At 38.0% G+C, this 25131-nt stretch overlaps 1 protein-coding gene across 5 annotated transcripts in view; it reads left to right on the forward strand.

The window, feature by feature from the left end:
* THSD4 (thrombospondin type 1 domain containing 4) overlaps window positions 1-25131 on the forward strand; it is a 264552-nt gene that overhangs the window by 24545 nt on the left and 214876 nt on the right. For all 5 annotated transcript variants that reach the window (XM_033070905.2, XM_033070906.2, XM_033070903.1 and 2 more), the window contains 2 exons: window positions 17329-17436; window positions 21432-21501. In XM_033070905.2, coding sequence (XP_032926796.1) covers window positions 17408-17436; window positions 21432-21501 — 99 coding nt within the window. In that variant the 5' untranslated portion in view covers window positions 17329-17407. The remainder of the gene's footprint in view (window positions 1-17328; window positions 17437-21431; window positions 21502-25131) is intronic.

The raw sequence follows: 25131 nt of genomic DNA on the forward strand, positions 1-25131 counted from the left end.
GGTGACAGTGCTGGCTGAAGAACAGATTCTGTAACAAGTCTTGTTCCCTTGAGTAGGCACATATACAGTTCAGTTATTAGTTCTTTTATTTTCAACAGAAGCCCTACCTGGTCTAAATGTAGTTTGGAGTATGACTTCGGTAATTGTAAGTGTAATTAAGTTATGACTATATGTGGCTCAATATGTGACCAGTGAACATGGTAACATTGTTAGCAGGATAAGTAACAGTGTTTTGCATTGCAATAGCTTCATTTTGTTCAAGGTAGTTAGTACTTGGCACTAGATAATTCTGTTCATATATATTAGATTTTTAGGAAGAATGCATGGTTTAGTACTTCATTTAGAAGATTAATTAGAGGGATGTTAAGCAGATATAAGAAAAAAAGATTGATAAACAGGAATGATCTGATGGACCTGATTTTGCCTCATATCTTACTCTGTATAAAGGAAGCAGAGCTGAGACCCTGTGCTTTAGTGTTGCCTGATTATTTTTTGTTAATTTTTGTTCTTTGTGTTAATGACAATAACAGATTCAAATTCTGTAATTTAAACCAACTCAGTTTTCTCCTCCTGGAATGTTCTGTCCCGCCCACTTTTCTCTTGGGGACTTGAGTGTCATGTCACACATCAAATTTGTGTAACCCCTGCAGGGTTATGGTATTCCCAGAGATGGGTCAGCATTCATAATTTTGGTTGCTGTTAAACAGTCAGCACTTGTCAACACCATGTACTGACATCTGTTACATATTTTTTAAATAGTGGAACCAAGTATTAAATGTGGGGCTTCTCCACAGAAGCTGTCCTTTCACTAGGAATGCAGATAAGATCTCAGTCCAGTGCTTGTGAGGGCAAGTAGCCTGGTGGGCTGCTGAGGTGAGGGATGTGTGAGTTCCTGGAATGTGGGCTTCTGCTTTCAGCACTCCCATTGGCTGCTCTGTGCTGCTCAGCCAGGCCACTGGTGTCTTGCTTTATCTCTGAACTTGCCCCTTTATCTCTGAACTAGGTATGATAATTACAGGATGTTGGTCAACTATTAAATTTCCTGAAGATAGTTTGCATGCAAAGATGCTAAAGAAAAAGTCATTTGAATAAAAAATGTTTATTGTACGTGAATGAACCCAAATTATATAGTATGTGCTTCATAGGTTTATTACTGTGTTTCTGTAAATCACAGCTTAAGGTCTTGCTTGTTGGCTATTTCTCATCAGTCCTGTGCTGCTGCTACTGCTTGGCATCCCATTTCAGTATTTATTTTGGTCCTGGTTTTGGAATTTCCCTCCACAGGAAGATTCCAGGCTCCTTATATGGAAAAAAATTATTTTAAAAAATTTACTTTTTCCATCAGTTCTGTAGATTTTTTTCTCAGTAAATGCAAGAGCCACTATCTCTTATTTAAAGCTCTGGTCTAAGGGCCAGTAAAGTCAAGAAAAGGTTATCAGCAACTTCAGTGTCTTTCAGATCAGGCCACTCCTATGTGATGTGCTCTTGTCCTTGAAAAGCAAGACCGCTGGTTTCAGCCATGAGTTTCCAGTGTTTTCTTTGACAGTACAGGAGTTAGTAACTTTTTCTTTAACTTAACAAGTTATACTTGTTGTATAGTTGGTTCCAGGAATGAGAGCCTTTGGAAGACTCTCTGGGTACCAGAAAAATATTTAACTTATAGGACTTGGTAGATAAAATTCATTCCTTTGCAGAGGAACCACTTGTTTGTAACTGTGATCCTTTATTTCCCTTCCTAAAAGACTGCTATAAACTCATGAGTTATATATAGCCATATGTGATTAAGTGAAGAGAGAAATACAGAAAACTACTCTTTTTTGAATATTATTTTTGTTGATTTAACTTCACTTACTTGTGCTTTTTTCCTAAACCAAGCTTCTTAAAATACTAACATTAATAAAAGAATAGTCCCTTTTAGTAAAACAAGAGATAACTGCTGTGACAACAGAAGTTCCAATTTCTCAGCTTTGAACTTCTGAACTTTCTTTATCTTTGACTGGGTTGTATTGACCTTTTTTTGTATCAAAATGAAGTTTTAGCAGAGAAACCTGGTAATGAGCATAATCTCCCAGTTTGTCTCTGTTATGACCAAGCAGGGCTGATGTGACACCTTGGACCTGGCATGCCCAAGAGGGGGAGGGCAAGGTCTGTCTTTTAGGACAGCATGGCCTGGTGAGATAAGAGAACAGGAGAAGGCTTCCCAAAGTGAAGTGTTTGTTGGGAGCCTGAGGATGCTGTCTGTAATGCTGATAGAAGTACTGTGGTTTCCTGCTTGCTCCCTTCTATGTGAGTCATGATATCCGAGTTGGAATGTGTTTTCTTTGCTCTGGTTTTGGGAAAAGGATAAAGAAAGGATAAAGAAGCCATTTTTAAAAGCCCTTCTTCATGAAACCTGCTTCTTGGTGAAAAACATCTGTTGTGCTTGACCTTGCTGGGTCAGCACTTGGATATATGTGAGCATGGATACTATTCCCCCAGGAGAAAAACATCACTTGGATACTTGAATACTGTATGACTAAGGTCTGTAATCCTGAATCACACGGATTCCCCTGATACTCCCTTTGGATTAGCTGCAGAGAAGTGCATGGAAGGACAAACCTATCTGTAAATGGCAAATTCAGCAAAACTATTGACACTAATCTGAGAGTAAATGTTGACTTGGAAAGTATTCAGATATCCTGGATTTTTTTCCACAGTAAAGGTGCTTTCTGTAGTCCTGACTTGGTAACATTAAACCATTAGTTAGCTGTGCATTATATTTGTATTTTTGCTTGTTTTCTTTTATCTAAAACATGTAGTTTCTACGAAAGTGAAAAAAAAAAAAAAAAAAAGAAATATTTTTCTTATCAGATTGGCAAAGAGACGCAAGAGCATGTCCAATCCCACCCTGCATAATAACAATAAAATGTCATCCCATGACACAAGCTGCCCTAAAGAGTGATAAATTGAATGGAATGGATGCAATTACTTAATCTGGCAGAAATGAAAGCTCTGTCTCATTTTCTTGCACTCACTGGGGAAATGATTGGGGAATAGTGGACAAGCCTCCTTGCAGATTTTCGGGGGCTCTATGTGGAATTGAAGCACTTTACTAAACCAGCACATGAATAAGGATTTAAAAGAATAGAGTGGGTTAACCATTAACTGTTAGCATTGTTTGGTTTTGTTGGCCCAGGAAATACTGTTCATGTATTGAAACACAGGGGTTAAAGCAGGATGTCAGTTTTGATTATTTTGTAGTGATAAACAGCTATAAAAAATGTAATTTCTTATATTCCTTTTCTTCTCCAGGCATTGTTTGTACTCAGTAATACATATTGCACACTAAGAAGATAGTCTCTCTCTTTCTTTCTTTCTTACTGCTCCTCTCCATTTCAGAGATTTGCTTGGATTAAGGCAATTGGAGTACTTTTGTTTCTTCCCATAGGAATGTTTACAGTGTTGCAGGATCAGATTCAGATTTATTACTTAGGCACTCACAATGCTGCTGTAATTAATCAGTTGTCATAAAGCTGTGCCTTCTGCCTGTATTTGTTGCTGGCAAATTCATCACACTATGGCTGGATGCAGAGTGACAGTTGTAAGCATGTTCAAAATTTAAATAATAATAATAACTAAGAATCATTTTAAACAAGAAAAAATCCTTATGCAGTTTTGAATCATGAGGGCATGAACAGGCTAAAGTATCTTTGCTGCTTTCATACTGTTAAAATTGTACAGAAACTGTCATTTTCTGATTTCTTTTGAACCATAGTGCTTGTGATTTTAGTTGTGATTGTTTCTGCTGCTTTGAAATTGAAATGGGGGAGAAACTGTTTCCAAATGTATCTTCCTGGCACTTGAAGATTCAGAAAGGTGGGGTTTGTTTCTGCTTTTTGTTTTGCTGTTTTCTTAAGGTTATGTTAGAAGGGCTTTTCAAAACTCTGGGCTTTGCAAAATGCCTATTTCCACAGACCATAGAGATCTGTTAAAACAGGGAGCACAGTGTGAAGCAGTGCCCAGAGTGATTCCATTTGAGTTGCATTCCTTTCAGCAACTCTTCACCTATCTCCAACAGTGAGTACTCAAGTAGAAGATTAAAAGTCACCATACAGGACTGTCTGACTCTAAGCAGGTTGTGCAACAGCAATAGACTCTGATTAAAAAAACCAAAAACCCAAAAATCAGCATATGAAATTGGTCACCCTTTTTTTAAAGATCCTTCCTCTGGCATACAGATTATACAAAGCAGTAAATGAAGTCCAGTGTTGGAAGAGTTACTTGGTTTCCTTTGCCAGTGTTTTGTAATAGGCTGTTCTTGTTGTCATGCAGATTCAAGCAGTCTCACATTCACATTTTAGTCCCCATTTTTCAGTTTGCAGACACATGGGAAGCACAAAGTGATGCCAGGTGAGGGTCACTGTGGTGTAATAACTTGCCCTCAAGCACAAATAAGTTCAGGCTCTACTGCCAAGAGATGACCTTTGATTTCTTTATACCTGATGCAATAAGGACCCTATTCACTTTGCTTAGGCCAAGTCCCAACCACTTGAATAGATTTTCTTGAGTAGGAATGGTTATGAAAGTCCTAAAACTTGGTATAATAGTGGCAGAGATTTCTGGATTGTAGATGACTTTGATACACTGAATTAGATTTGGCTATTACTGTGCTCAGAAGAGAGAAGTGACTTCATTGTGACTTGCACAGCTGCCAACTCTGAAACTACCACTATGAAGTACAGTTTCTAAGCTGCATCTGATTAATAGAGATAGTGAGTAAAGATGCATATGTGTTAAAACTTTGTTATATACAGACAGAAAATCATACCTTAATCTGAAATGTTAGTTACTGTAGATACAGCCAAAATGCTGGATATCCTGTCAGTGAGTGGGCCTGTGTCATGGTAGTCACACTCCCCTCTCTTGGTATCCTCCTAATCTGGGTATGTTGTTAAGCTGTGAGATACAGGGTCTCACTAAACTAAGTATAATAATTTTACTGAAACTGCTATGTTGCAAGTATGTTCAGGCTATCTTATTCTGAATAAAGTAGTGTATGACTAAATGGGGAGGCAGGGTAGAGTCACCTCTTTACTATGTGGTGATTAACTGTACTGATGGTTTCTCCCACTTTGTTAAAAAGGGGTTTTCTTTAATCTGCCTTTCTCTGCAAGCCCATGCAGGAATTATAGGGAAGTATGGTACTTCTTACTGTTTTTTCTCTTCAAGCCTTCTGGCTTTTGCAGATATAAGAGTGGGTACTTGTATGCATTAGTTCTGGTGAATGACTTTTCAAGTAGCCAGGTTTCAGTTCTTTCAAAGTCAGGTTACAATCACGTCTTACTCCTACTCTCTAGGCAAACCTCTATTGGGAGCAGTGTCATGTTCACTTATAGGCTGAGAAAAACTCAAGACTAGAACCTGACCTGGAGAGGATGACTGGAAGTCAAAGGGCATCTTCCTGACTTGTTCAGGTTTTTTGAATAATGCTACTGGCAAGGGTGACAAGGGCTGTTGGTGATTCTTCAGGGTTGGATCTTTTATCTGTCAACCATAAACTCATTCTTCACAGGCCACTGGAGGGCATCTTCCAAACTGTAAATTTCCTAATAGGGAGATTTTAATCTACAGCTGGTGAAAGGTGTCAGCTTCCCTGCTCAGTGAATTATAGCCCAAGATTCCTTGAATGTATCATTATCTTTGTGTTTTTGTGTCAAGGACTGGTATCTCCTGTAGGAGTGTAACAGTTCATGCAGTTTACATTAAATGGACTGAAATACTAACTGTCATGTGGACCACCAGAGCTCATGAGGCATAGCAGCAAGACAAGATTTGTAGGATGTCTAAAATCACTTTCAAGCTGACCGGATAAGAATAAACAGCTTGCTCTCCCAGCACTTAAAGGATCTTGCAGTTCAGCTTTAAAATGCAGGAGGCTGAAGGGCCCATCACAGGGACATATGATTGATACAAGCATTAGGGGATTTCTGGAACCTGAACCAAATAAGGACTTCAGGAAATTATATTCAGTTGCATCAGTCTTGGGTTAGAATTGAAAATGTAAATTGTTTCTGGGGGATTTTACATTTCTTCTGCTATCACTAATCATGCTGAATCTTAATTTCTCTCTTGAAAAAACACAGTATCTTTGTTTGTAATTTCTACTAATTACAGCTTAGTAACTTAGTGCTTTTCCTTTTTTCTCCATAAACATCTTCTTCCCATAGAAAAGAGATGCACCTCTGCAAATGTACCCCTTTAAGTGGTAAAGGCTTGGCAACACAATTGGCATCTGATGCGACTATCTGGGTTGCCAGTCCAGTTTTGGAATGGAACTATTTGTAAGATTCTATATATATCAAGCCCAGCAGATAAACATATTGAATGACTATGTTGTTGTGCTGGAGACCTCATCTAAATTTTATTGTGGATGAAAACTAAACAGACCTCTGTGAAACAGATCTTTAGCATGTTCTCTGAGTTATCCCTGTATTTACTTGCATGCAGAATTAAATATTTGCAAAAAAATGTACAAGATAACTTACTGTCATTCTTTCAGGCTGTCAGAGATCCATTGATAGTTTATTGTTTCATGTTGTGTTGAAGTTCCCTGGTATTCTATTTCAAAATAATGAAAAAAATACTTAATTTCACAGTGCTCTTGTAAGATCTCTCATTAGACCTATTATTCATCATTATGTGGAAACATAAAAGGAAACAATAAATCTTCAAATTCCATTGTTCCAATTCTGTACCAGTATGTGGAGAGCCTCACATCAGAGAGAATTTTAGTCAGAAATAAATTAGAATCTCATCATTCATGTAGTATTATTTAATAACAAAGCAATTTAGGCAATCTTGCACAACTCATTCATTCCAAGATGTTTCAGGAGCCTAGACTCTGACATGCACAATGAAGATGTGTAAGTTACACTGTGAAATGTTTTTCTGTCCATGATATAGCAGTTTTCTGTACTTCCTCTTAAAAAAAAATAAAAATCTAAGTCCTGCTATTAGGTATGTGACATTTCCTTGATGTGAACAGTTGACTTTTTTATGTTTTATTGAGAAAAAGCATGTTCAGCAGTTACCAGGATGCCTTACTAATCTCAGCACTGTTATTTTGGACACATGTAACTTATTTTTCAGTGGTCCCTAAAATATATTCCCACACTGGTACCTGAGAAGTTCTACATCCTTGTGTCTGGCTTCTGGTCAGTTGAAGCCTTGTGTTGCTGTCAGGTACTGAAACTATTTAGCAAGTGTTTAGTGCCCAAATTATCCCAAATGCTAGGGGATAAGGTGTTGATGAATGTTTAGGATGGTGCACCTCTGCCCTTCCATGCCCCAGTACAATACACACCTTCAAGCTGTTGCTCAGCTTTTATGTGACAACTGAGTTGTGACACTGCTGTCACCTGAGCAGTGCTGTCACCGATTGAAGTGGAGCCCAAGTAATGTAGGAATTGCATGATAGGAAAGAGAAGTCTCTTCTTTTTGCCAAAATAAAACAGTTTGCTGACTGCAAAAGAGGACTGAAGGGAAGGGGACTTCCATTATGTTTGGAGTCTATAATGAAAGCCTTGGTCACCTTTGCTTGGACATTTGTTAGTGCAAAATGTGCGTCAGTGGGTACCCGTGGTGTTTTGCCTTCCAGTTTTGGTGGTATTGAAATGTATGTTAAAATACTTGTCCTTGAAAACTTGTGTAGAAAAGGATTTGATGAGTTATTTTAGTATGTGTGCCCACATAAATCTCCATTAGAGAAAGTACAGGAACCAGTAGTCTGCAGTGCAGCCCTACACTGAAACACTGGGGATAGTCCTTGGACTACCAAGACATTGTTCCTTTGCTGTCAAACTGCAGGGGGGAGAGACTTGTTGGGTTGTGACCTGGCATATCCATTTACAAATGTATTTTATTTCTAAATATATATATTTCTAAGTATATAGACTAATAAACTGACATGGAATTCCCTTGCTTTTACCTGTAATAACAAACAGGTTTGGGTTGGGTTTGTTTGGGGTTTTTTCCCCCCTAACTGTTCTTCTGTGTCAAAGACCTATTCAGTCTTGAGGGAATGCCAACCTTTCTTCAGAATGCCTAACCCTAGGCAGAAAGCTACATTTCAGGCAGGGAAATCCATGAAGTTCCCCAGAAATGGTTTTTATCCCATTTAGAGTTTAGTACATAAAGAATAATGCTACAGAAGCCCTTGGAATCACTGTAGCTGAAGTTGGAATTGAATCCCAAGGACATTCTGCTAATTTCAATAGGACTGAATTTGTTGTTGATGTGTTGTATTTATAGATACATGTTCCAGTTAGTAACTGTTCCTCTGCATAGAGTTTAACTTTAGAAAATTAAACATCTCTGATGATGATAGTGGGTATGAACAGCTACCCAGAAGTTAAACACCTAATCATTCTTGACAAGACTGTGTTTTCTCTGGTAACTGGAAGATGCAAAGTGATCTCTTCCAAGAACTAAAAGGCTTAGCTTAGCCATTAGAGGTTGGCTACCAAGTTTAAAAGTGGTTTGGTTTGACTTTTGCAGTGTCCCTGTACTGAAACACTTCTACCCTTGTCTGCTGTGGATAATAAAGGGATATTCTTGGAAAGCATTGTTATTTGGAGGTATTACTTATGCAGACAGGTGGTTCCCACTTATACTTCAAATAAAATATTTTATTTCAGAATAAGCAAGCAAAGATTACAGGTCCACATCTTATACTGTCCTCCATGTTTTGTTCTGACACTGGTACCACAACACCTCAGAAATCACGCTAAAAGAACTGAAGGAACTTTGTAGAAGTTAACATTTTGAGATTTTATGTGTTCAGGTAATAGCTTGATGGGGACAATTTTTTAAAATTCAAAAAAATAAATTATGAGGACTGTGATAAATTTAAGCCGCCTTCTACTGCTTAATTTCTTCCTTAGGAAACACAGCAATGAAGTTTAGGATTTCTATATTAGAAATATTTCTATGAGTTCACAGAGGACTTGCTGACTCCTTTCACTATCCTGTTGTGAATCAGCTCTAATTTATGGAAAGGGTTTTTTTATTTGTGTTGGAACAATGTAGAGAGTTAACTGTGGTAGGCTACTGACACACACATCTATTTACCAGTAAATGAAACATTTCTTTAAGAGGGTACATTAGCAACAGGAGCGCTCATTCTTCACCTATAAATGATGTTGAATATAGCCTAATACTGGGAAAATACTAATCCTAAATAATACTTAATACTAATGCCTAGTACTTGAAAAATTATTCTCTGAGGCATAACTTCCTAGATTTTGTCCTTTCTTTTACTATATGGAGGATATTGATGCTTAGGCATGTATTTACAATGTTTCTTGAACACCATTCTCGTGGGATGCAGTTTAAAAAAATGAAAAAAACCCACACTTGTGTCTGCCAGACAGACATTCTTATCAAACAGATGGTGAAAGTCATGTTTCCTTTTTGCAAAAGGAAGGTATCTTCTAACTTCTATAATTATATAATATACATGATTTTTACATAATGAGAGGGGTGTGTCCCAGCTGCATTACTAAGAAATAGCTGATTATACTCCTGAAATATGTTGTGTTTTACTTTCCTTGTACATGTGCCTTCAATTAGCTTTGCTGAAATATTTGTTTTCTATGACCTTTTTAAACAGGGTGTGTTACAACTCTGAGTGAGACCTTGGTTTTTATGCAAAAGACAGTAGGTCCTCAGCACTGCCAGCTAAATGCTGTTGGGAGCCTGTGTTTTGAAGACAGACTAGGAAAAGCTTCTAACTTTTAATCTTTTTTCAATTCTGAAAATGGCCTTCATTAACCAAGTCCTGAAAAGAGCATAAGAAAAGTTAATCTTCTTTGACATATTTACAGGTAAAGAAATTAATATGGCTAACAGAGGCTCTAAGGAATATCTGTTATTCCTAGTTGTTCTGAAATGCAGTTATATGCCTTAAAATATCACTATCATTAAGACTGCTACTAAATAAATAGATTTGCAGACTGACATTTCCTTTATAATCCTTCTCAGTTATTTCCATCCAGGGCATTCTACCTACAAGTCACAGCAGACAGTTTTACTTGAGTTTTCAAAAAATGGAGTGGGTCTCAAAACAGTACATGAGCCAAATCTAAAGCACCACTCCACCTACTTACACTTGGTAGAAAAGTATTTAGAATAGGAACTTGTGGAAAAAAAATTTGTTATTGCTCATTTTGTAGGCAAGACTGTCAATGTTCAGTCATAGCAGTGTTCACATAGATTTGTTTCTCTTGCTTGTCATAACAATGAGAGATTTGCCTGTTTTGTATCAATGCTTACAGAGATTTCAGGTATTCTGCTTGACTTTTTAGGCTGTTCAGAGTTACTTTTTTCCTTATCTTTCCACATCGGTAATCAGGTAAGTGTCGATCAGGATTATGGAATGGTTAAGAAAGATTGTTTCTTTAAAAAGATTTTTAACATGTAATCTCCCCCTTCCTCTTACATGTTCAGCCCCTCCTACATCCTTGGTTTAGAAGATTCAGATTGTAGCAAAAATGTTCTTTACAAGGGAAAGACAATTTATTAAAATACATGGAATATGTTTTGTCAGAAGAGGTAATGATTTCTAATATGTAGAGCTGTGATAAGTAGCACCTTCCATGGTTTTCAAATGCTGAAATTGCTAGAACCTTTCAGTTCTCTGGGGTGGTTAAGTGTGGAACAGGAGGCTCTTAATGCTTGTGTGTGCAATGAGTGTTGGTGGATCTGTGGGCAGAGGGAGTATTCAGCCACATTTGCACAGCACAAGTGGAATATACCAGCTGAACATTGAGTAAGGTCTTTCAAAGGGGAACAGAACTGCTCAGCCTTTGCTCACTTGTCTTATATAAGGTCTTTCTAGTTTGTTCTATACTAGTTATCCAGAAGAGCTATGACAAGAGTTGAAATTCCTTAAACCAGTCAATGGTGACTAGCTGGTATCAAGAGTCCTAAAATACCTCTTTAGACAGAGAAGGGAAGGTAAAAAACTAACCACCATGTGGCTACTAAGCACAGTCTTAAAACTAACTCCAGAGATTTGGCCAAAATTGCACAGCCTACCACTTTGAAATCTTGAAATGAGCTTAAGATAAGTTTGCAATTGTTTCCACCCAGTTGCATCCCAAAAATCTCTTTGTCAATTTGGAGAGTGATATGTTCTCAATTTTGTGATTCATTTTATGTTTTACATAATTTGCTGTTGCCTGGAAACTGCAGATGAGAACTTTACATGCAGTAAGCTTTTGTGAGAATTATCTAATACTTTTAAAAGGTAAAATGGGGATAAAATCAGTCTAACAATGGCAATTTTGGTGCAGCCTGAATCTTGAGACAGTATAATTCCTCTGGGTTATTATTTCAAAGAGGTAAAAAAAAGAACAGCTAATTTGGTTTTTTGACAGTTGATTTTGTGTTTTCTGGACTTTTTAAAAAGTTTAGTAAGCCTGAACTTCGCATAAACTACCTTTTCAGAGTTTGATGATTGTAAATAATGTCAGAATTACTAATCAATTTAACACTGCTATTCCAGTGTGTTTTCTTTGCAATTGAACTGGGTGTCAATTAGCTAACTATAGGTCATATTTTATACCACAATAGTATACTTTAATTGATTATCAGACCTATGGTCTTAAATCAATATTTAAGCCAATTATTGAGCTTAAGAAGTCTTTAGTAAATTTTAGGCTCATTATTGCAATCCTTCCACTTTTATATTTTTATTACTAGTGCACATTCAGCAAATATATAATCAGTGTTATGAACAAAGATTAAGAAAAAAATAAAAGATACTATTACTCAAATATGACTGCAGCTATAAGCAAGCAGTTTCCTGCTTGTCCCCTTTACTTGCAAGGTTAATGTCACTACCTTTGTTCGATGTCACTACCCCTTAAATGATATATTCTTCAAGGAAGGAAATTGTTTGAATTGTGGCACCCTCCAGCATAAAATATTTTTAAAAGCTAAAATTTCCATGTTATGAATGGATATTTTGGGAAATCATGTGTATGGTCACTGTTGGATTCTGCCATCTGTGCCTCCTAGATTTTCAGAGAACAATTAATAATTTCACTATAAGGCGCATTGGATTATAAGGCACACTTCTACGTTTCCATCAAAATTTAGTCTTTAAGGTGTGCCTTATAGTCGTGAAATTACTGTGGGTTGGATGCCAAATAAAGGGGTTGCACAGTTCTTCCACTGAAATCCAGACAAATGAGCTGAACTTGTTTGCTGAGAAGTGGAACATTTGCTGAATTAAAGCTCTAGAAACGGGACCGGAATTCCAGAGTGCCCCAGGGTGGCTGTCGGCCCCTGTTGTTGTTTCACTCGGGTGTCCCTGTGCTGCTTGCCCAGGCTCCAGCGGCGGCCCCGGGAGAGCCCCGGCAGTGTCCCGGGAGTGCCCCGATTCTCCGTGCCCGGCCTTGGGTGACTCAGCGAGCCCGAGCCGGAGCCGCAGCTCCAGGGGCTGTGCCTGGAGCGCAGTCGGGTACGGCTGTGGACAAGAGGCTTGGGCACGGCTCGGGGATGTTGTTGTTGCTGTTTGTGGAACACACTTAGTGGACTCCCTGCGTGTGAGATTTAGGCAAAGAAATGAAAACTGGATTTTGATCAAACTTACCTTGGAGACAGGCACTGAGCTGTCTTGGACTGCAGTGTTCTGGGCACACCCAGAAGGAGAGCCTGAAAGCTCTCAAAGCATTTAAAATAAAACAGAAAGGTACCTGCAGGGTTAGGTGGAGTAACCTGCCATTTTTGTTTTAATAAAATGCTTTCTCCATGTAAGTATCAGAACTTTTCATCAGATCTGATGCTAGATTTCTCTTTTATGCAGCTTTCACAGACAAATGTATGTTTTAATGTAGTTAATGAATATTTGAAGAGATTAAAACTCTGGTGGTAGGTGTCAACAGCTGCAGTTCAAGCTGTTGGATGTATGCACAAATTATGTAGTTAGATAAACCTGGCAAACTGTGAGTGCTTTATCAAAGTCTAGTGAATGTAGTGAATTTTGGATGCAATCCAAAGGACTTGCACTGAACATGATTTAGTAGATTTGAACAACTAAATCAACAGATATACTATACTTTATGAATGTGCAAGGCAACAGATTCAAAGGCAGTCTTAAAGGGTGTAATATTCTCTTTAAAGTGTTTCTAGATAGTCTTTATTTATGATTCCTTCCCACCATCCCTCCCAAAAAAGCCAACCAACCAACCAAGCAAAAAAGAAAAAACAAAAAAACCCAAACCAAACCAAACAACAACAACCAACACCCAAACACCGCCCCCCCCCCCAATTAAAAAATCCTCACAAACAAAAAAAAACCCAAAAAACCAAAAAGAGAACTTTTCCTATCAGTGGAATCATGACTTTGGAACAGTGCTCAACTTTCATATCTGCTTCAAGTTGCCATTGTCAGTAGCTGGCAAGATATATAATCTGAACAAAAAGATAAATACTGAAGGAAATGCAAGTAGACTTCATATATATATGTAAGTCATCAAGGCAGAAGAGGCTAAAAGCTCCGAGCACTTCTGAACTTGGCTGAGTTAGCGTAGGTTTCTGTATGATGAATCTCACATTCCTTGTGAGATGTGAAGTTGAAGTAGAGGGTCTGGGATTGTTCAAGTAGGTACTGTACACATGCACATGTTCAGGATTTCTGTTACAGTTAATACATAGATGCAGATGGATGTATGGGTGTTGACAGGACTTACAAGAAGTGTAGATTGATGCTAAAATGACATAGGAATTCTTGGAAGTGAAATACCATCCACTCACAATATACAAAGGGTACAGTCACATGAAAAGCCACATGTGAGTAGTCCCATGATAATTAAGAGGTTAGGATAATATTGGCTTTCTGCAAAATTTCAAACCTCTTAGTAGGAAGACGTTTCTTGAAGTTAATTAGCCGAAGGGTAACTCTTACCTTTGACTTCTGAGAAGAACTTTCTTCCTCTTGTCTTAACTTTCTGTATCTGTGATATCTGTCCGGATAATTCTGTGTATTGTGTCATTTAACTCTTTGAGAAATCTTTTTTGTCCTTATCAGTAATTTTCTGTGATTGGCTATAAGCCTATTAGATTAGGGGTTTTACTGCTATTATCCATCCCCACCCCTTTTTGACATCTGCATTACAAATTAGTATTTTTATTTGCTAATGTCGTGAGATAGCGTCTGGATAAATGTCAGTAAATACCAAGTTAAGGGATAGTTATGGCTCATTGCTTGGCAGGGTAACTGCAGAGATGGCAGCAGCAGTTGGAAGGTGTTACAACCACTCCCCTGCAGCATGAAAGGGGAGGAGACTTTAAGCAGGGTCCTTTAATAATTTCTGTGACCCAATGCACATTTCATTATATGCAATGAAACAGTTTTCCCTTTGATTGTTATCCCGTGGTTCTGGAGAGGTTTGTATTCTGTTCCACCCTGTGAGGTGGGTTGGTTGGTTTAGTCGATTTGTTTTCTGGGAGGGGTGTGGTTTTGGTTTTCTTCTCCTCCACCTGCTTTCACAGTTCAATATTGTTTTCATCCAGCTTGGCAGTGAAATAAGGAATACTGCTGAAAAGTGAAATGTTTTAATGCAGTGGAGAAAGTCTTGCTGACTCTGTCAAGTAGAAGATTGTGGGTTGTTCCAGTTACGAAATTAATATCTATTCTGCTGTAAGCAGGGTTACTAGAGAGTTTTTTGCTATAAAGGTCTATAGTGCTTTTCAGCCCCTTCTGGGAAGGCAATTTGACTTTTACAATGCAAGACTTATTGAGCACAAGTACACCTCATCAGGCTTTTGAAAGTTTCCCTGCCAAATTCGTGTTATTCAATCCCAGTGTTAACTGTGTAGCCATTTCAGGTATTCATTTTGCCCTGGATCTTCTGGAGGGAAAATGATTGTCACATTTGCACATTTTCATATCAAAGACACCACTGCCAAAATGACATGCCTTTCAGTAGGCTGTAAGCACCTGAGCTCCTAAATAATCTGGAAAAGAAGCAATTAAAGTCACTTAAATATTTAGCAGTTTTTACACTATGTGCTAGAAATGATACTTCAAAAGAAATGCATCTATGAGTTGTGGTAAGAGGTGTTTTGAAAAAGACATTGAAATGCAGTTGAAAGTAGAGTTAGTAGTGCAGCCTGCCATTGACAATGAAGATACAAGTGAACTGAAAAAAATTGAAAACATATGCAAGGACTGCAGGCACTGTTTCTAAGAACAGTCTCCAGAAATGCTCCGGGTCCTTCTCTTGTTTCTTTGCAAAACCAGATCTATCATATTATCTTTCCTGTTTTTCAAACAAGATGCAGTTTATAGAAGGGATTAGTGGAGTGTACATTGCTTTTTCAGTGTTTTTGTATCCTGTAGCAGTGTTCTTTAAAGACTATGTCACTCCATACAAGGTTGTTGGATGAAAAGATTGTTGTGGAGTGAAAAATCTGAAAGTGAGTGGATCTGGAAAAAAACCAAGATGATAAGAACTTGAAACCGTGTTGTTTGCAATCTGTGTTACAGGCAGATTCTCCATCCTCAGTAAGTGATATAAACAATTACTGCCTCGGTATGCCTGGTAATTAAGAGTCAGGTTGCTGGCAGAGAGACGTTTGTTTCCTTCTCAGTTCAGAATTAGAAAGTCCTGTGACAGGGGATCTGTCTAAATGCCTGGTGGTGCTGCTGGATGTGTGGACTTCCCTAATGTTTAAAGGAATGCAGCTTTTACTGCATGTGCTAAAATCTCAAACGGTGTGAACTGTTGCAGGAGATCTAGACTAAAAATCTGTTTTCAGAAGTGTTTCCCATCTTATAACAAGCCAATTTTACAGTGTTAAGTAGTGAAAACAGTGAATAAGTTTCAGAAATCATCTACTGACAACTGTGAAACTGCAGGAGAGGATGAAGTTTAGCTTAGCCTTGGTGCTTTCTTCCAATGGACTAATTCAAAGCTGTTACATACAGAACTTTGTTGTGATACTTTCCCAAGTACTCAACTTTTAATGACTTCCATTTAAAAGACAAGTAATCAAATAATTAATCAATGTGGAATTCTCTTTTGAAGGTATTACAAGTATTTTGGGTTTTCCTAAACAAAATTTGTTGTTTGATTTTTAGGAGAGGCTGGGGAATATTTAGTCTGTCCAGTTAGCTGCAAACAATCTGCATTTTCCTAGCAGCAGGATCTGTACTTCATCTAACTGCACATTTCTTATGTTCTTGTCAGTCCTGTCCCATTTTAGGCAGTTTTCGATTATCTGGCTGTCTGACAGAAATTGAGAGCTCTTTATCTGTGAACAGCAATGTTCTCTTGTTTCTCTTCACTCCACTGCATTTCAACACGTAACCACTTGTAAAGAGAAAGATACAGACAGTGGTTGACCAAGTTTTGAAATGTATGGATTTAGGTTCTGTTTTAAGAGTGTTTTATTTCCTCTTTTCCTCCCTCCTTGCCACTCTCCCACCAGTCCTTCTGATTCATGCTGTATTTCCTTACTGCAAGGATCTCTTTCCTGCCTGAAAATTCTGGTGCATTTTAGATGCCCAATATATGATTACAAATTTACTAAAATAAGAACTTCCCAGATGTCTGAACATTTGAGATTATTTGCAAACAAATGGAAGTGTGATTGGGTAATCCTCCCAAGGGCTGGTAAGGTTTCTGTGTGCTCACAGTAGTCGTGATGCACTGATAGTACTTAGAAATACAAATCAGTTAAATTTATATTCAAAATGCTTTTTAACTCCAGATTTCCTCCTTGACTGGGAGCAAGGCATTTAACTTCATTGTGGGTAGGTTTTCCATCTGTAGTAGAGGAAATAATGCTGCTCTTCAGGTTTTTTCTGCAAACTCTATAGGCCCTCACAGAGTCATCCTCAGATTGCTCACAAAATGCAGAATGTGTTAATAATGTTACTGTACATTAGAAACTGGTAACCCAGTTTCAGTTCTATTTTATTAACACAAGACTTTAAATGAGGTTGCTTGCTTTATTGTTACACAAGTGACATACCAGGAATGGGAATTAAAAAGGCAAGTAAGTCTAGCATCAGATTTGCCTTCCTGGGAATCAAACCAAGATTTTGCATCCCATAGTATTTCTGCAGAGCACTTTGGTAATATTGAAATCCTGTTGCAAAAAGTGGTGTGCCTACAGTTTATTCTGGTAGCATACACTGCATATTGAGTTTGAATTGCTGTAAAGTCCCAAGAATTGAAGCAGAGATGAGTAGTGTAGGTCTGTAAGCAGTTTTATACATATCCTGGAAAATACTGAATAAGCAGTGTTAATTGTTTTTCTCTTTGCTTTTTGTAGGATTTGTGTGTGATTGTCATTGGGCTGTACCACAGTGAAGAGGTCTTTTTCACTTCAAGATACCTTGCATTAAAAGATCATGGTAGACAGTTTAATAGTTTCTTTGAGGTAAGTGATGCAATAAAACATTTAAAATCTTATTTAATATGCTCTTAACACACTGCAGTAAATTTCAATTTGCTGCTCTCTTGCTCTGCTGTTAAAAGTGTCTGTATCATAGGAGGGTAAATAGAAATCTTGTCCCAAGACCAAATACTCAAGTATATGCATACCAGACATAGCATTCTTTAGTGATAGTGAAAAAAGAAAGTTCTCAGAGTTTGTTCATGCTTAGAGCATCTGTTACTGTGTGCCAGTGTGATGGTCTGTATTACTGGAAAGTTCCTGTGATTTTGATGAGGCTGTGCAATTACAGTCACTGGGCCTAAATTGCTGATTTACATGTTTTAGTACCTGTGCTGCAATTCATTCATGGATTTGTCTTATGCATTCCTGAAACAGTTTGCCAGTGGGCAAACACATAGGAAAGACCTTTCAAACAGTTTTCCTAACAAAGGAAACATTCATCTGTTTCTAAGCTGGTCTGTCCGGTTCTGTCCTGTCCTTGGGCGAGCAGATTCAGAGCAGACAGGCAGCCCTGATGCCACACAAACACAGGCTAGCTCCTGCAAAGAATGACAACTGAGTGCTGTTTCTTTGGGATGGAGTTACTGTAACACCTCTGTTCCAGCCTTGCTTCTCCTGAGTTTGAGATATCAATATTTGAATTGCAATTTCAGCACCCACTAATATGCCAGGGCAGATTTTGCATCAAAATGGATCTGTCACACAGATGGCCAGTGTTATCTTTCCAGTTGAAAGATGACCTGCACAGCTCCTCCCAAGCTGTCCCTGACTTGGGCTGTTCAGCAGATATGGGAGAAAGTTGGGAATCTGAGGCAAGAGCCTTACTGCACTAGTCAGTACTGATCACCTTTATCTGGACAATCCATACTTGGCCTTAATATTCCTCCATAAAATGCAGCTACTAGGAAATAGCAACATGTGAGAGATCTGCTTTGGTACCCTCTAGCTTCATTTATGCAGAGCTAACACTGCACTGACTAGGAAGAGCTCTGAGAGATGTTCCTAGATGAGATGTTAAATTGCAAAATTTTTCATGCTCCTCCTTCAACAGACCTAATATTGCTTTGCATTGTGCTTGTGCATCCCCCTCTTCCCCAGTTGTTTCTATTTCTAATTTCTATTTCTATTTCTATTTCTATTTCTATTTCTATTTCTATTTCTATTTCTATTTCTATTTCTATTTCTATTTCTATTTCTATTTCTATTTCTATTTCTATTTATATTTATATTTATATTTATATTTATATTTAATATTTTTATATTGCTGGCAATTGGTGCTGCCAGTAAAAGAAAGTGAGACAGTTTAGAGTCTGAGTTTCCTTCAAACAGGAGACCAGGGGCTATACCAGCAAAGTTCTTAGAGGCCTGAGTTACACAACCATCAGCTGCAATTGGTACCTCACCTGTTCAGGTGTACTTGAAAAGTTTTGCATTATTTTGAGAAGCATTTGTTCTTTTTAGCTTTTCTGCACTGTGAGAACACCTGAACCAAACCCACTGAAATTGGAGAAGCCTATTCTTGTAGCTTGGGAGGCTTAAAGGTAGTCACGCATGACAAATAAAAAAGCCTGGTCCAGAGAAGTTAGCCAGAGCAAGCTGCTGAGGGAAATAACATAAAAAAATTTAAATTGCCACACACTGATTTAAAGCCAGGGGCTTACCTCAGGATAGCTTAAATATTCCTGGCAAATTTCCTGTGTGTTTGAAATAGTAGCTTGATACCATTGTTTCTGACAGATCCAATTGCAGATACAGAAGCAAATTTAAAATATATCTTTATTGTCCTTGAGCCATATATATACAGATGGTGAATGCAGTGCAACCTCCTTAAAGCATGGTCAGGAAAAGCCTGGCACGGAGAAATCACACACTAAAAGTTTGCATTTTAGAATTGAAAACTTTAATCTGGTAAGTAATTTGCTTTGAAGATTACAGTTCTCATTCAGCTCAGAACTCACAACCTTGTGCACGATTTCAGAAGAATTTACACATGGAAATCTGTAGACTGTCAGACTGATCAGAAAAATCCTGTCCTGTTGAGGATGAAAGCATTCATTTCCTTGTGGAAAGTCTGAACTTTCTTTCACATGCTCTGAGGGATTATAGGGAGCAGAAGCCATAAGGGAGCAGGGGTGGGTAGGAAGGTTCTGAGAAGGAAGTTAAATATAATTTGCAGAGGATGTAGGCTGGGCCTGTCAGACACTCCACTTACTTAGATGCTTGTCATTTTTCATTGAGAAGAGTTGGGAGATCACTTAAACGCTTAGACAAGAGATAGGCAGGTGAGCTGAAGACAGACTTGATGCTGTAATTTTGCAGTTTGAAGGTCTGAGTTCTGTTTCTGCCTTTGATTTCAGGTGTGATTTGCAGATCAGTTTATTTATTTGTGCCTTTAGCTTTCATGTACCACTGTGTGATTGGGCCCTGTTCTGAACTGCATGTTTTGACTCTTGCTTTGATTTCTTTATAGCATCTTACACCGGCTGATTTTTTCCTCTATATTTTGTTTTATCAAAAATGATAGCTTTGTGAAATACCAGACTTCCTTCTAACATACTTTTTTAAAGGGCTTATTTTTATTTTTCCTAAATTGATATGGCAGTAAAAAACTAATGACTTTTTCTAACCTTTAACTGGTTTATTGCTTTGATAGAGGGGGGCATAGATGATGAGGTGATGATTGGCCATGTGCAATCAGTACTGACCTAATGGTTCCTTCTGCAGTATATTAGCACAAACAAACCAGAAAACACAAGATAAACATTCTCCTTAGCAGAAGAACACTTGTATTGGTGGTAATTAAATGCTTAGTATTAAAAAAACCCCCACCTTTCTCTTTAGGAAGTCTGTCTCAGAAAATACCTGAAACAATAAGAAATATTTGAAGGGTTACTGGATAGAGGGAGCAAAGGAAGGAGCTGTGAAATAGGAAATGCAGCTGGATTTTGTCTGGCACATTAGTTTGCAGATGTATTTTGTACCCAAATCCATCAGTTTTACTTTCTGCATTGAAATTCAGCAAATAAGTAGCAGCTTTCCCCCTTATAGTGGGTCTGAAACATACTCTTTGTGACTGAAAAGTCAAACTCTTGGTACAAATAAAGATACCTTGATCCCATTTGCCATACCTGTCCATGTTTTCTGGTGAAAGGGCTTGTTAGAAGGAGACAAGCCAGTCTCTGTTGCAAATTATAGCAAACAAAAGACTCAGCTAACTGTGCCTAAGCTGTAACAGGCTCCTAGGAGTCACTGCAGTGGTGAGGCTTGACAGAACAGTTTGTTTGGGCTTGGTTCCCATTATGACTCCTTTCAGACTGAAGATGTGGGGACTGGGGTCATGCTTGGCTGCTTATCCTGAGTCTCTGGTGGGTTGTGTTTGCTGCTTTCCATCTTCTGTGCCCATTAGGTTATTCAATTTTTACAAGTGTTAGGCAGCTGGGGAAGGACCTATTTTCTGCTTCCTGTGTGCTGGAGGTGGAGTGTTCATCTGTAAAATGAGGAGCCAGAGCTAGAAGCAGATATGGTCCACAGATGGGTGAATTCTTACTTAGCACTTTAGAAAACTTGCAAAGCATATGTCAGTTTGACACCGAATGCTGAGGTGTTAAAGTATGGACTGCCAGGAATTTTTAAATTTAAACATGAATTTATGTGAAATACTATCAATGGATTCTATTTGGTTCACTTTTGCTTTATAGCTAGACAAATCTATGTATGAACCTGGTTCATATAAGGTGCACTTCCGGGTTTGGGCCAAAATTTTAGTCAAAAGCGTGCGCCTTATAGTCATGAAATTACTGTACATTCTGCTGTGAACAGAATCTTGTAAGAACATTTCATGACAGTTTATTGAGTTTGCTTTGGTTAGCAATGGTATTCAAACATTTTCTTGCAGTGTGAAGCCCTGTAAGATGTTGTAGATGTGTGGTTTGTATTAGTGGTAATTATCTGTTCTGTTTCACTGTTTGCCTTTTCAGACTTCTCAGTTCCCTAGCAGTGCTGGGATTTCAGTTTGTCATCCCACAGCCGTCAATTGAACACAGAAAGGTAAGCATTAGAAGCATTCAGACTTTGTGTACTGAAAGGTAAAAGTGAAAACATTGGGCTAAGATGTGTAAAGCAATGCAATCTGGATGAAGTCCTGTTTGCGTATATGAGGGTATTTTTTTTTTTAAATAAATATATACGTGGTTGAAAGAGGCTCATTAGGGTTAATTAACTGAGTAATTGTACGGAGTATTATAGGTCACAAATGGAGCATTTTCTTCATGTAAGACATGGAAAAAAGAATTCCTGAGTGAGAGCAGACATGGAATGAGTAGAGAACCACCCAGTTGCTCATAGGCAGCTCTTTCTCTTGCAGAGATAGAAATGTCTGAAACAGAAGCTGGACCCAAACCACTCTGTTGCTATTCAAATTGCTAGAGATTGGAGCTGGAAACGTCTGGAATTTCCTGTTGTGCTCTCGTGCATGGTTCACTCATCCTAGACATTGGCATCTCTAAGGCTTTCAGCCTGCACTTTCCATCCTGCTCAGCATTAGGGAGATCTTGGCTGGAATCCTTGGGATTTTGCACTGCTTTTCAGGAAAATAGTGGACAGTTTGGAGAGAAACAGAAAGCAGCAGGGATTATCCTTTAGAGATTTTAAAATCTTACTTCTGAAGGAAGTTTGAATTAATTAATATTGTTTATTCTAAAGATTGTAAGACTGATGCTGGAGGCAGGTATAGTCTTTAAATACTTTTGAAGTATTAAAAAGAAGGTTGGTTTTTTCTGTTTGGTGGAGCAGATGAGAAGAAATAGATTAAAGCTGAGGCAAAGAAAAGTTAGGTTTGACATTATAAAAACTTACTACAGTAAGGATGTAAAGATGATATTGACTGAATAATATTTAGAATTTCCATCATGCAGATCTCTGTGAATATGTCAGACAAATGTTTATCAGGAACAATGTGCAGGTGTTGCTAATTCTGCCACAGACCTGGGGCAAGACCTCTTGAATGCTGTTCTGTCTCTTCACACTTTCATCACCTTCACTTCTTATCAATGTTGTTCTCATATCTTAATATGTGTTTGTATCTCATATCTATTGACATTCAAACACAACCAGTTATTGAAAGTATCAAATAACCTGTTTAAAAACAAGTTTTCTTTTTACTATAGAGTTTTAAATAATAATCCAAGATATGTATTTTTTGAAAACGGTACTGTTAAAAGCAGATAAAAAGGAAGTTTGCAGGGTTTGCTGTTTTTAATGTGCGTGTGCCACTGTCTTTAGAGTAAAAAGTTATTTAGACAACAGCCTCATAGGTAGGGACTGGAAACCTGAAACTGTCTGATTGTCAGAGTTCCAGAAGAACACAGAAGTCCTGTTAACTCCTTGTGCAGCCTATTTGTAAAAAGTTCAATGAGGTCAGTAATGATTCAGTCTGAAACTGGCACAGTCCAGTCTGCAGCAAGCTGTCCAAGGGCTCTATTCTAACTGCAGGACGATTTAGTATTTTTGCTATCTTACATCTCTTCTCTTTTGTTGTGCAGTTGAGATGGTCATGCTGCTGCTCTGGTTTCAGTACTCTGTATGATTAGACATTCTTTTGTAACAGTGACAGCAGAGAGATGCTTCAGTCCAGCTTCCAAATAGCCTTAGGGGGAATAAATCTACTAACTAAAATAGAGTAACTCAGAGAAACAATTGCTTCATTCTGGGAAGCCCCGGAATTAATTTAGATAAAATCAGATTCTTTGTTTTCAATTGAATGAGAAATGCCACGGGTCTGGAGTGTGTTCTGTACTAGTTAAAGGGACTTAAGGGCATGGTAACCACCTTAGAGACATTCCTTTTACTGAGAACAAGGCACAGGTTTCCTAGTGACAATCTCACACGGGGGGCCCCAAGGCTGGCTGTCATTCTCAGCTCTTACCCTAAGGGAGAGGATTCTATTAAGGCCAAACTGTGTTTAGACTGGCAATCTGTATTTATTATACTTTTCACAAACCTTCTGCCCCACCTATAAGCTCCAGACAAGAGGGGCTGTTAGTAACTCTGAAGGCTGACTCAGACATGTTTCTGAGTGTGTGATCTGAACTTTCTAGCTCTGGTACTTCTTTCTATTCTTTTCCTGCAGTAACCCCAACATATATTTGCTGACATCTCCCGTGTATTTCTGGATAGATGTCTCTGCTGTTTGGCAGGGTTCTTTCTATAAGAGAGGAGGTCAGGTGTGCAGAAAGAAGCAAAGGGAGAGGAGGATGATGAGGGATTTGATGAATATTTTAACAAAATAATGAGTAATGAAAGTGGTGTTTGCTAACTTTTACATACTCACTCAAAGGTACAGTATGGGAATCAAATAACTGGAGCTGAAGTCTAATGAAACATTAGATCATACCCCAATTCTTACTGTGTGTTGATTTTGCATTAAACTAAGCATAACTTGATGTTTGAACCTGCAGTATTGGAGTATGGAATCTGTCTTCTGGACCCTGCACTGGGTTATTTTGCCTCTATAGACAGGGAAATAAAACCAGAGAACTGGATTTGGGTATTTGGCTGAGTAATTAATTTAAATATTTCCAAATAGTCTAGATTACTTCCTTACACTAAAAGTTTTGGGAAAATTAGGTAAAACCCAGAACAATCCCCAGAGCAGTTGATGGAAATCCAGTTGTAAGTCTAGGCATCTACAGTTTAGTTGAGATGTTGTTCTTTTGGGACTCGAGTACGCTTAGAAACATGGCAAGATACTATTTTTTTAAATTTTGGTAGTTTTTAATCTTTTATATCTTCTATTTTTTGAAATCCATGTTTAAAATTACACTAGTTTCACAGGCTCACACAGTGTAGAGTTTTCAACAAAAATCTGTAGTTTGCTCTTATTTGTAGGAGTTTTATTATTTTGCTTCAGTGTATTAAAGTGTTTAAAGAACCACTTGGCTACTCTTGACTTAGTGACTTTAGGAGCTTGACATGAGGAAAGAAGTTGACCTTATCGAGCAGCAATTTTTTGTTTGCTTTTTTTAATTTTAAGGCAAATTTCATCAACAAAATCTGGAAGAGCACAACTCAGCAGGTTGCTTCCTCAGATGCACACACAAAAATCTGTTTCTGGCATAACAGCATGAGACTGATAGCTAGAAGAATGAGCCAAATTACTTCCATAGCACAGAAGTACACATATTGGAATTAAGACTTGGGGAAATGACAAAACCAAGTGGTAAAGCTGTGGGAAAAGGTTTGATTGGGCAATGCTTTCTGCTTTTAGATGTTATTATTTTTGAGTGGAAGTCTTGGAAGCTTGTCAGACATAAGAAGTCAGCACAGACCAATACAGACTTTCTAGTTCCAGAAATACATGGCTACCTGTGTTTTATATAGAAGTAGCTTTTGAGCTTCTTTACTTTAATCAACACTGTCTCTGCTGTCAGAAGTGCACAAAAACTGAAAATAAACCCCATCTTTATATGTTCCTATATCTGAGTTTAGGACACTACTCTGTTAATCCTATCTCTGTAAATGGCACATGTTTGTACAGTAATGTAAATACATTAAATGTGGTATGTTCATTAGATAGAAATAAAAAATTCTTATGCAAAAGACTTTTTGGGTTTTTGCTGAAGACAGGAGTTGCAGTGTTGGCTGGAGGTCTCTTGCAGCTTTTTAAAAATAATCTAACTT

The sequence above is a fragment of the Catharus ustulatus genome, chromosome 12 (genome assembly GCF_009819885.2).
Source record: "Catharus ustulatus isolate bCatUst1 chromosome 12, bCatUst1.pri.v2, whole genome shotgun sequence".
NCBI classification, from domain to species: domain Eukaryota; kingdom Metazoa; phylum Chordata; class Aves; order Passeriformes; family Turdidae; genus Catharus; species Catharus ustulatus.